Source organism: Osmia bicornis, chromosome 13, assembly GCF_907164935.1.
Source record: "Osmia bicornis bicornis chromosome 13, iOsmBic2.1, whole genome shotgun sequence".
NCBI classification, from domain to species: Eukaryota; Metazoa; Arthropoda; class Insecta; order Hymenoptera; family Megachilidae; genus Osmia; species Osmia bicornis.
The window spans coordinates 3263167-3276184 of record NC_060228.1 but is presented as its reverse complement, the minus strand read 5'-3'; the positions used below and the strand labels follow the sequence as shown (position 1 = coordinate 3276184).

Below are 13018 nucleotides of genomic sequence, written 5' to 3'. Positions count from 1 at the left end.
GTAATATTGTATCATCTACTTGTCTCAAACAACACATCACCCTTATGTTACAATATATCACTTCTCTGAAAGTATACCCTGATGCTTATCCTCCAATTAACATTTTTATGAAGAAGAAGCTTATTTTAACCCTCTAGATACAAAGTATCTAGTCTTTCTATCACCCAAAGATAACTGATTTAAAATTTAGAATTTTCTTCACTGCAGATGCTGAAAATCACACTTGAATAATTCCATGCATAGTAAACCAAAGGTATTCATTGCTGTCTATACAAACAATCTGGTAATACAGTGCACCAGTTCATTCAGATGTACACACGTAGAGCAAATAAAACGAAGTGAAAAAAAAAGAAACGATGGTATACAGGTGGTACGAACAACGAGCTATTTTCGGGTGTACGCGATGTGCCAATGTCCCATCTGCGATGCATGAAATTCAAATATCCACATTTAAAGCTTACCGTCCTTTTCTTCCGGTTCTTTCGCCCCTTTCAAGTTAGACTTGGCCAACGACGTTTGCGACGTGACAACACGTACTTGGAACACGTGTACTCGGTGAAAACGATGTCGAAGCAGTTGTTGGACAAGAAAAGGAGGAAATCTTGTTCACCCAACACTTCGGATATAATTGTTTACCAGTAGTCGTCTTCCGATCGAATTAATCGTTTAGTTTCGAAGTAGGACGCATCGATTTTGTCGGAAAATTTGCGAGTTTTCTAGCTGTAGGAGTATTTCACGGGAACAGACGCATAATTTTAAGTTCCATACTAATGGCACCGCGAGAAAACCCATGGGGGGGTCGCGAATGCAGCCGACTAATGACCGTGCCAGAAGTAAATCCAACAGAACTCCGCAACGGTATAGTAGTTTAACAATATACTGGCCGACGTAATGCCGGAATTTCCGGGAATGGCCCGGCCCGCGTCGTTCTAATTCGCGCGCAAATAATTGTGCATAAGCGAGCGATGCGGCGTAATAATTTATGCAAATTATGAGGCGCGACTTGCCGCCAACCACCGTGTCGCTTAAGACTCGACGGAAATGGACGGATTTTTGCTCGGTTAAATTGCAAAATTACATTCTTCGCGCTTCTAATGGGTTTAATTTGATTTTGAGAATTTTGATTATTCAATAGCTTCGAGTTATACAGAATTAAATAAAATAACAAAATAATTCAGAATTCCCGGGTAAGATTATATCTTTCTGCAAGGAGGTACCATGAAGGATGCATTTCACCGTGCACCTTGCACCGTACGCGGTGCATCATGCACCATACACGCATTCTGTATGATGCACCTTGCACCTAGCACTCTGCAACTTGTACTCTGCAACTTGCATCATGCTTTATGAATTATGCATTACGCGTTACGCTTTATCTACTATACATTGTGTACAGTGCACTATTCTCTGTGCACCATAGAGAATACGATAAATAATACGGTACTCTGCCCAGTATACTCTACACGTGTCATAGCACGTTGTTTAACACTTAACAAACCATCAAGTAGTTGATCGTAATTAAACGAAAATTTATAAATTTTGCACTGCAAGAGAACTCGTTATTTTTAATTATTTTTTAATGAATCATAAAATTGCATATACATTTCATATACAGAGTGTCGTATAATTAAAAAGAAAGAAAAGTATATATAATGCTGAAAGCGTTAATTAAGGAGATTCTTCTTCAGGAATGTTCAATAGTATTACTTTGCCGTTGAAATTAATTTCGTGATCGAGAAAGAACGAATCGATATCTTGGCACAGGGCAGATAGACGGTTCGTTTTATGGCGCCATATTGGTGCGTGAAATCGAAACGGCTTGCACCGGAGTTGCATACGTGAAATGCGCTCTCATCGTAAACGGGCGGGACGATGTGCAACATAACGATGCGACGGGTCTGCAGCCGAACGGGGCGGCTTAACGCGAAATCGATCGCGCGTACGAACGGCCGGCAAAAAGGAATTGCCAGGACGAGAAATTGCCAACGATCGACAACGATTATCGCGTACAGCAATTGATTTCAACGAGCGTCTCGTTCGTGCGCAACTACGATTCCGTGCTCCACGAGCGTTCCAGGAAATTGGAGTTCCTTTAATTGCCGATATTTCCCGAATCATTGGAAATGCACGGGAAGTGCATTCAAAAGATCCTCTTTGTGTTTATAATATCAAGGAGAATAGATTGAAAATAGATTCTTTTTTATTAATTGCGAAGATGGCACTAAGGTAAAGGTTCGTTCGATAGAGGCACACAAGTTTAATATTTATTAAGATTGATCTATTTTCTTTTACTGGTTCTGTGCATGGGAATATTAGGTTACTTAACTATTCTGTAAGTAGATGCTATAAGGGGGATAGAGTTTGACTAGCAGCAACATCCTGAATACGTTATTATGAAGCACGCTCCTTAGTTAACCGACCCGTCATTCCGATAACCAATTTGATAAGGCGATTATCTCGACGTGATCAATTAGAGCGTGTCTGGAACTTCAATTGAATGAATGACACTTTAGTTGCTCTAATTTCCGTTATTAACGGATCAGCTTTAATGCACACCGTCAAATTTAGAAAGGGAGACTGTAGAGCGATTAGAAAATATTAGAAATGTGTTATTTCTATCAGCCAGAAAATTTTCCAAAAATCATTTACCGTGGTCTGTGTCTTCAAAATTAGTACTATAGACGTTATTTTATTTAGGAGAAAATTTTATTTACATTACATTTACATATATTTATAATTCGTTAACTTTGCGAAAAGGTCGAGAAGCTTTCGCGCAGGTAAAAATAATTCCCAACGAAACGAAGCGAGAAAGCTACCGCTAGTAAGACGAGATTTCATTTCCTACACTGAAAATAAAACAGAAGGACCTTCCGGTTGTGGCGACAAGGTAACTGGGTAAATTATTCCGTCCCGTTTCGAAGGATTTCTCGCGATTCGAAAGGTGCCTTCTGCTTAGCCAGGCCTGTCGAAAGGCGCAAGGATACGTAAAAACAAGTAGACGGAAGTGAAAACGTGCCTCAGCTTCCGGTGTCTAAATTCTCGGCGAGCAGAGGAATAATCTCGTTAAGCTGTTTTTTAAGCGACACTCGCCGGCGATGGCTCGTCAAACGAAATTACGGATGCACGCGTTGAGATGAAGACGCGACGTCGATGGCTCTGCACGTCGGTCCGTCGTCGACGTTGTCGTTTAAAAGCTCGTAGAATTAGCCTACTTACCCTGTTGGGCGTGTACAAGCCTCGAAAGTCGTTCGCGAACCACGAGTGGCTGCAGGGAATTGGTGTTTCTCTTCTAAATAAACGCTTTCCTGTGGTTGCAGGATGATCATCGCGGCTTCAGAAGGCAGCTCGAGGATAAGCGACCGATCGTGGAGAACAATCTTCTGAGTGGTCGCCAGTACATCGCCAATGAGCCGCCACTGTCTGATACTTCGGATTCTGAAGGTGAGTTTTTGATATTTTTTAATATTTTTCAATTTAATCTTGGATTTTCTGGGTGAGAATTTCTCAAGTGTAAAATAATTAGCAGTTAGTTTTAGAACTCTGGATAATTCAGTACTCGTTTTTCCTTTTCTATTTGAAAGATTTAAAATGTGTTCCTTCGGATTATAATTGAAAGTAAAAAATGATTGTTGAATTTCCGAAATAAAATTGAATCTCAAAGAAAATACATTTGCCCGATTCACGAGTACTTTGAGAATTAACCGTGTTCGAAATTTTCAAAGCTATTTAAAAGCCTGGTGAAGCTCTATAAAGTCGAGCAAAGCTTCGTAAAGCTGGATTTAACGAGCTCGGGTGCCGATTTAAGTGGAGCAAATGAAGTTTTAATCATTAAATTAAAACAGTCCTTTCCTTTTACTGTCGGGAATACTTTGAACGTAACGAAACAACATACCGCTACAAGTGTCGGAAATAATCTGTCCAGATCGCGAGTATTTAAAGTGAAACACTAATTAAATTAAAAATTTGAGTACAATATCAAACATAGTAGATTTGTTCGGGAAAAAATCGTGATGTCCCCTGAAGATTTCCTCGGATTTCCCAGAATAACAGAGAAAATTGATCGTTCTGTGCCGCGCGACGAAAGTTTCCGTGAAATGGTAAAGAAAGTCGGCCAAGTACATTCGTTAGTTTCCGCGGTGCTGGTTCGCAACGCGCGACTGAATTCGCCAATAGCGCAGGCCTAGTAATTAAGAGGCGCGGTAGAGCTTTCAATTCCAGTAATTCGCGCCATTCTTCTTTCTGCGAATTTTCATACCAATTAGATGCGAGCGAGTGAGAGAGAGAGAGAGAGAGAGAGAGAAACAGGAAGTGAGATAGAAAAGGGACGAAAATGGGGACCGATCGTCTCGAAGAATCCAAACTTTTCACCCGTAAATTCGTGCAATTCGAATAACAAGGGAAGCAATCATAGGAACAAAGTACCTTTGGAATGTTGAGGAATATTCATTTCCGGGTACTTTAATTCAAAATTTTCTTACTCTGATAATTTATAGTATAAATTACATTTTTTATTTGATATTAAATGAAATAAAATGTGTTACTATATAACTTTCACAGTGATAGATGTATTTTATGGGATCAATGGATTCTGTAATGTTAGATTTTCTTTTACGGCCCCTTTCGTTCTGATTTTGAGGTCAACATTCAGAATTGAAAGCGGGGTTAAAATTGATTAAAGTTGTAGTTTCAAAGGGTGGCTCCTCGGCCAGAGTTTGTCACGCGGAATGAAGGGGATTGTTAAGTGGACTGATAAAATACGAGAAGTTTTCTCTCTTCGTTTCTTCGGTTTTCTTTTTTTTTTCTTTCTTCTTCCTTCCTTTTACTTAAGCAACGGAACAAGAGAACGGCCCTTGGAAACGAGCTTCATTCGTTCTTGTCACCGCCTTTCACGTACAATAACCGCGGCGAACGTGTAACCGTGGACCTCTTGAATATTTCATTTAGATAATTCCACCCTCTCGAAAGCGGGATTATTAAGAAACGTGGGACGCGGAATTTATGATTATTTGACCAAGAAGGATTCAGAAAGTTCTCTTCCACGGAAAATGGGCTCGTCTATTAAGCCACGAAACAAATACCCTTCTAGACGTTTCATCAGACAAAGAACAATGTTGTTTTCATTCGTTTTATAATGATAGAAAAATTATAATTTTCTACTTTTATTATCATACAGTCTGTCGCTTCATTATAGATACTTTCAGATTGAAAAAATATTATTACTCTATGATAATGTACTCAAGTATTAAAATCTTCTAATAAATAATTAGACTCCAAATCATTTTGCATATTTTACAAAATTCGAATACCACGCATAGTTTGCGTACTTTGAGTTTGAGTGAGAACAGAGAACCAATGTTATTCCTGACTGAATTTCAAGTTGGTTTATCAAAATTTCAAACTATTACCTGGTTAAATGCAGCTCGCATCGATCGAGTTATCGCGAAACCTACAGATGAAACGTTGATACAAAGTTATCGAAACGAAGGAAAACGCATCGAACGTTCAAGTGAATAGTATTCAGGGGGTTAAAAGTTTCTCGGGAGTTTTTGAGTTTCCGTCGTCCTACGGGACGTCTCTTCTGAAGCTTGCAAGTTTCACCAGTTTCGGTGTACTTCCATACTTGTAACTCGATTGATAACGTCTCCTTGCTCCCAGGAGAGGGTTTCGTTAACATTGACCACAGAAGTTTTTGTTTGAAACTGCATTATTCATCGTTAAACGATTTGGTTACAAATGATCGTCTCTAAAGAAATTTATGAGGAACTTTTCAACCTCTAGCAGCAAAGACAGATTTCGTGCAAAATTGCAATCTGCAGCAATTATTAATATTAAAAAGAATTCTTCACGATTTTTTTTCACATTTCATTCGAAATTTTTCATTAATTTTTTCTCTCGCGCTATCTGTTAGGAAGCATCCTGCATATTGATACAATTTCATCGGTTAAATCAAAGTAGCCGGTCGTAGGACTGGATAGCCAGGACCCGTTGCATGATCTGGACCCCAGGATGTTATATAGGTTGAAATTTATTGACGTTACGACAACGCCCGGGAACTGCTCGATGCCGCGCACGTTTCATCGAACGTGACTCCCTGTCGAGTGACTGAAATCGTGCACCGCACGAACGCCTGGTTGTCTTCGCGCAGGAGGTCCCTGATGTTCAGATTCTGGATCTCTGTCTCATGACTGTCTCCTCCTTTTGTTAATTGTCTGAAATTGAACACTGTCAAACGTGTTCAGTCAAGACTAAATCGAATTTTACACATTTCATTTTAAGGTGAAATATTTTTTTCAATCACAATAGGATAATTAATGATTAGAGACACATTTTTGAAAAACTTGAGCTAAGATTACTTTGAAAATTTTCAAATAATTTCCAAAAAATAAAGATAGATAAAATCCCCCTTCTATTATTAACTTTGGTACTAAAATGTCTTGTATATTATCACAATAGGATAATTAATATGATTAGAGACACATTTTTGAGGAGCTAAGATTACTTTGAAAATTTTCAAATAATTTCCAAAAATTAAAGATAGATAAAATCCCCCTTCTATTATTAACTTTGGTACTAAAATGTCTTGTATATTATTCTGTTAATTACGATACAAGTGCTCGGAAAGGATAATTGAAATTACATAAATTCTGTTGTAAATCTTCGAAGCGGAAACCGCGCGAATAAAAGGCGGGAAAAAAAAGAAATTGGGGGATGAAAGGCGAAGAAGGGAAACGAGTTTGTAAGAGATAAAAAAAAAAGAAAAAAAGAACGAGCGGCAAGGGTGTACGTGACTGGAAATCGAACACGGGCAACTGTTGAATGGATGGCTTACCGATGAAGAACACGACCGCCTAATTCGATTCGGTGAAAATAGTTTTTCGATGTTTCCCTCGTGCAACTGTGATGTCTCTTTAGCGAGCCACGATCGGTCTGATTTATACGAACCCACTACCTGTTTCGACTTCTCGATCGAGTTTCTCCTACTCGATTTCCTATCGAACCATTCACCAACCTCGTGGACTGTCTTTAACATGCTCGAAGAGAATTTCTGAGTAAAGTGTTTGGAGTAATTCCAAGTAACCGTAGCAGACTAATGCGGTGAGCACAGTAGTGAATGCAAACTGAGAAATTAAGAAAATTAGTGTTTCTAATGTTACAGCAATGTTTCACTAATTGTCAAAGTGGATAAGTGCTTTCCATTATTTCGTTTAAGCGACAATTTAGAAAATTAGCGAATGCAAATGAATTTCTATCGAAACGTTGAAACCTTGATTATATAAATTGTCAAATGATTGTATAAATATTTATAGAACCCAGAATTTGAAGAAAAATCAAAGGTCCATTTGTAATTATTATTTTTTCAATCTTTATATTTTAAACCGTAATAATTAGATTAACGATGTATGTGGATAAAAATAGAAAACTGCAAGGTATGGATCGATGAATTCAGAATCGAGTAGTTGCAGAACCAAGTGATGGAATAATGGGCAACTGGTACCATAAACATAAATCATCATAACACGAGGTAGATAGGAAGGCAGGTGGAGTTTGTAGGTGTTATCAATGCTAAACATGCGCATAAAAAGTATCCGGTGTGATACGATTCGTGATTCATAGGACAATTAATTCTTAGCGATAGAGCACTGTAGGTATTACAACCCCATAACGTCATTTCTACAATTTGTTACATTTTCTCTCTAAAATAGGAAAGAAAATAAATGATTGTACAATCTTGATACATATAAGGTGTCATATAATTTCTTTATATTTTCGAGTTAGAATTTTCATACATTTTACGGGGGTGGTAACTAGGGGAGGGACATCGTTTGAGGGGATGATAGTTGAGGCGATGCTGAACAACTTTTTCCTTTACCAAAATGCTCATTAGTGCTTAATTTTTGAATTATTACTGAAAATCACCGACCAATCAGAGCGCGCCTAGTGCGCAGACTCGGCTGCGGGAGTGTCAGCTACGAGTCGGCGCGTTGACGAGTCAGTTTGTTTGCGACCATGGTTGAGTGCACTTCTCGTATCTGTCATTCGCGCAGCTGAGCCTGCGCTCTACGCGTGCTCTAATTGGTCGGTATTTTTCATTAATAATTTAATAACTAAGCCTTAACGAGTATTTTAGAAAAGGAGAAAGTTGTTCAGCATCATCCCAGCTATTATAACCTCAGAGGATACTGACCCTTAGCCAAACAACACCCTGTATGTTAATTGTTTTATTTGTTGTAATTAATAATTTCGCTTGAAAGTCTTAAAAAGGGAAAAAAGATTCAGAATTATACCACAATTTATATTAGTACTTTGAAGTATTAGATTTAAAATGTTAATTTAATATTTTTGACAGCCTATGTATAACCTAACCTAACCTTTATCAAACTAGTCAGGACTACTTTTGCAATATTAATTGACAAGAAGTTATGATATAAATGTAGAATGATTCCTTTTTTACATTTAATTCAGTTAAAACTCTGTTAATAGTTCTGCATTTTGTATCATAAATTCTTTAAGTTCTATGTGTCTATAAATTGTGGTTAATGTTCATATGTGTATCCGCTTAAGTGTTATCTCTTTTACAACATTTATAGAATAAGCTTTCCATCCCCTGAAATTTAAATAAAGCTTCAATACCCAAGTATCCTATATAATAATTATACAAATGTAATTTGAAAATGAGAATATGAGAACCTTATAGAATACAAAGTAAACATCATCTCTCTTGTGACACATCATCACAAAGTCTCGAGAACTGCGTACATACATAGCTTTGAATTCATATGGCATCCTGTGACTTTGAGGAGCAGTAATGGTATCCTATAACTTCAAAGCTATTGGTATTGAACCTAGTATCTCTGATGCTATTGATATTAGAATTCAGCGTTCAGAAGTTGTCCAGTTTGAATGTTGTGATAGCCAAAGAGGTTTAGGAAGGATTTGTCGGTAGTTGGTAGTATTAACAGGATGTTTTATTGGAAACCATTCTGAGGGTTTAACCAACCCTTTATGGAGAAGGCATTTTAGAGCATGATATTTGAATAGACTAATATCAGTTAAATAGATAATAATAAGATATTATAGATTCTAAGAATTAAAAGATATTGGAGGATCAAATGGTTTTACAATTTAACCCTTAAGTACCATGGAGGGTGAAATATGATTACTCCTTAAAATTTAAACTTTTAATAAAATGGTGAATGTTTTCTTTAAATCTAAAGGTTCATTTAAACTTCCTTGCCTCCCATGGTTAATTAACAGTTCTGAAGGATGTTCGTACTTGATGTAAATATTTCATGAACCAACTGATCCTCTACATTTTTCACTAGTATATTTAGAATGGAAGGATAGCATGTTCACGTTTAATATTCATCTTTAGCCGGAAGAGAATTGGACGGTGATTCGAGAGGGTACAGAAGCGCAGAGGAGCAAGCACGCGAGTTAACGCGCAGCATTCGCCGGGAAGTGAACAAACTTTCAGAGCAGTGGAACGCCCTAATCGAACGTAGCGATGCGTGGAAGCGGAAACTCGACGACACCGCTAACGTGAGTACTTTACCCTCCTTTTACTTACATAGAAAGCCACTTACCTTGCAACTCTGCTACCCGATATGAATACAAATATTTTGATTGCGTCAAAAAGCGATAAGCGAACTCAACCATCGATATCACGCTTCGTTTCGCTTTCCTCTTCATAAAATTGTCGCGCGATTTCGCGATCGGTGAATCGATCATTTTTTTTTTTTTTAATTTCTTTCGTGAATTTTGAGTAATTGTTACATAACAGAGATATGAAATAGTTACGTCGTATTCAAAGTCTCGTCGAATGACCCTAAAACGCAAAGTTCTGCTTCTGATTCTCCCTTCGTGCTAATTGGCCTGTCTCCACTTACAGACAATGTGATATATGTGGTAACGTAGTTTTAGGTCTCAGCGTAGTATTATATTTCTAAAGACAGGAAGAGAGTTGTAAAAGAGAAAGGCGATGACGAAAACCAGGCCCAAGGGTTGGTAAGTGTTTTTCTGGGTGAGACCTAGGGCCCTAGCGAGGGGTGCGGGTGTAAGCAAAGCGAGGTATGTGTGTGCTTTTGCGGGATGCGGCAGACTTGAGTTGGCCTTCGAGGAAAGAAGAACGTTGAGTTGCGAGCTATCTAATCAATTTTTGTATTTTATTCAATATCATTTTTATTTTCTAAACTAATAAACATAAATCATTCTTATTACCACATAATTTTTGGGGGCTCGTCCGGGATTTGAATAAAACAAATTGACTGTGTCGTCTGTGTTGAACAAGTTGTGTTGAGTTGAATACACTGTGTTGAGTTGAATACACTGTGTTGAGTTGTATACACTGTGTTGAGTTGGATACACTGTGTTGAGTTGAATACACTGTGTTGAGTTGAACTGTGTTGAAACAATTGTGTCGAAATCAAGTTGTATTTGTGAAGAGAGTTGAATTTGAAGAATCTGCCAAGATGTCAGATGCGGGAAATGATACAATAGTTGATGTTACACTGCAAGGTAGCTCTGCTAGTGACAGGCTGAAGGCCGTAGAATCGATGAAGTTGGTTGAATTAAAAGAAGAATTAAAGAAACGAAAGCTGAGGACAAGTGGAAACAAGAGAGAATTGCAAGATCGCCTAAGAGCAGCGTTGACATTAGAGATCGAGCATGGTGAAGATGAAGACGAAAGTGAATGTAATGAAGATGAAGACGAGCGTGAGCGGGACTGTGTCAAGGAGTGCACGAGGCGCATGCAGGTTTTAACGTTTAGGGATGTTGAAGAGTCCATAAATACTTTCAGTGGCGACAATAAAGAAAATATTCGTTGTTGGCTGCAGGAGTTCGAGGATATGGCGGAGTTATGCGAATGGAGTGATGTGCAGAAGGTAATATATGCGAAACGACTGCTTCGGGGATCAGCCAAAATGTTCGTCAATTATGAAAAGTGTTGTCGTAAATGGTCTGAGATGAAGCGAGCGTTAAGATCAGAGTTTTCGCAAGTTGTAGACGTGCACAAAATTCACAAAGAATTGTCTCGGAGAATTAAGAAGTCTAATGAAACATATCAGGAATATGTATATCATATGTTGGAGATAGCGAAACAGGCAGATATGGAGGTCTCAGCGGTTATTAAATACATTATCGACGGAGTGCAAGACGAAGAATCAAACAAAATGATATTGTATGGAGCGAGAAGCATTCGTGAATTGAAGGAGAAGTTCGAGTCGTACGAGACTATGAAGGAAAATTCAAGAACGAAGAGCCGACGGACTGAAGAGAAGACGAAGAAGACAATCCGTGGAACTACAACGCAGGAAAACGTACGAAGATGTTTTTTGTGTGGAGACCGGAATCACTTAAGTGTAGATTGCCCGACGAAAAGTAAAGGTGCTAAATGTTTCAAGTGTAAAGAGTATGGGCATATTGCGCCTGAGTGTGGCGGTGTGAAAAAAACTGTAAAAGATGTGAGTAGTACGTCAGAGGAATCACGGAAAAAGCGTGTTAAGGATGTGCAGATCGAGCATTGTAAGTTGGTAGCATTAATCGATTCTGGTAGCGATTTAAATCTAATGCGAGCAAGCAATTATATTAAAATTGGAGCGCCTAAATTAAATAATAGAATTTTGCAATTTCGTGGTGTAGGAACAGGGAAAAATTTCACAATGGGGGAATTTCTGACTAATATTCTAATAGACGATACAACCTATTCAATAAATATACATGTTGTGCCTGATGCATTGACACCGCATGGGTTGATAATAGGTACAGATTTTTTGGACTCGGTAGAACTCACCATGAAGGGAGGGGAAATTTTGATTAAGAAATTAGATGTACCAGAAGTTTTTAACATTAATGTTGATAATGCAAATGAGATAGATTTGTCGCATATTTCAATTTCTGATTGTAGAGAAGTAATTAAAGATTTGATTAATAGCTATGAGCCGCATAAAACTCGCGAAGTAGGGGTTACAATGAATATCGTGTTGAGCGATGACATACCTGTATATCAGAGACCGCGTAGATTGTCCCCTGATGAGAAAGTCGAAGTCGATAAGCAAATAGCCTTGTGGTTAAAAGAGGAGATCGTGCAACCGTCTCATTCGGATTATGCTAGCCCAATAGTTTTAGTGAAGAAAAAGAATGGCTCAATTAGAATTTGCGTGGACTATAGACAGTTGAATAGAAAGGTTATAAAGGACAGGTATCCCTTGCCGTTAATAGAGGATGAGCTGGATTCTTTGCAGGGCGCGACAATATTCAGCACTTTAGATTTGAAGAATGGGTTTTTCCACGTACCTGTCGAGGAGACTAGTCGGAAGTATACCGCGTTTGTTGTACCTAACGGTCATTATGAATTTTTAAAAGTACCTTTTGGGCTGTGCAATTCACCTGCCGTTTTTCAGAAATTCATGCACGCAGTATTTAGAGAAGTTATAGTAGCTGGTTTTGCCCGAATATATTTAGATGACGTAATAATTTTAGCTAGGGATGTTATTAGTGCAATTAAAAACCTTAAAACTGTATTAGAAGTTGCCAGTCAATACGGGTTGTTAATAAACTGGAGTAAATGTAGCTTTTTGCAAACAAGGGTTGAATATTTGGGGCATATTATTGAAAACGGATGTGTTCGACCATCCGAACATAAAACTAAAGCCGTAATTAAATTTCCGAAGTTGCAATGCGTAAAAGATGTACAAAGTTTTCTTGGGTTAACAGGTTATTTTAGGAAGTTTATTTATGGTTATTCAATGATTGCTCGGCCGTTAACAAATTTATTGAAAAAAGACAATAAATTCAAATTTGAGACATTAGAACAAGAAGCGTTTGAGAAGCTCAAGTTGAGTTTGAGTAGTTCACCGGTATTAAAATTGTATCGTGTAGGCGCTGAAACTGAGTTGCACACCGATGCTTCTAGTTTGGGATATGGAGCGATATTGTTGCAGCGGGATAACGTAGATGGTGCGTTTCATCCTGTGTATTATGCTAGCGGCAAAACTACACCTGCTGAAGAGAACTATCC

The 13018-nt window shown here is 38.1% G+C and overlaps 1 protein-coding gene across 6 annotated transcripts in view; it reads left to right on the top strand.

Moving 5' to 3' along the window:
* Nucleotides 1-13018, top strand: part of LOC114875061 (dystrophin) — a 351419-nt gene that overhangs the window by 289692 nt on the left and 48709 nt on the right. For all 6 annotated transcript variants that reach the window (XM_029184958.2, XM_029184959.2, XM_029184956.2 and 3 more), the window contains 2 exons: nucleotides 3318-3441; nucleotides 9374-9540. In XM_029184958.2, coding sequence (XP_029040791.2) covers nucleotides 3318-3441; nucleotides 9374-9540 — 291 coding nt within the window. The remainder of the gene's footprint in view (nucleotides 1-3317; nucleotides 3442-9373; nucleotides 9541-13018) is intronic.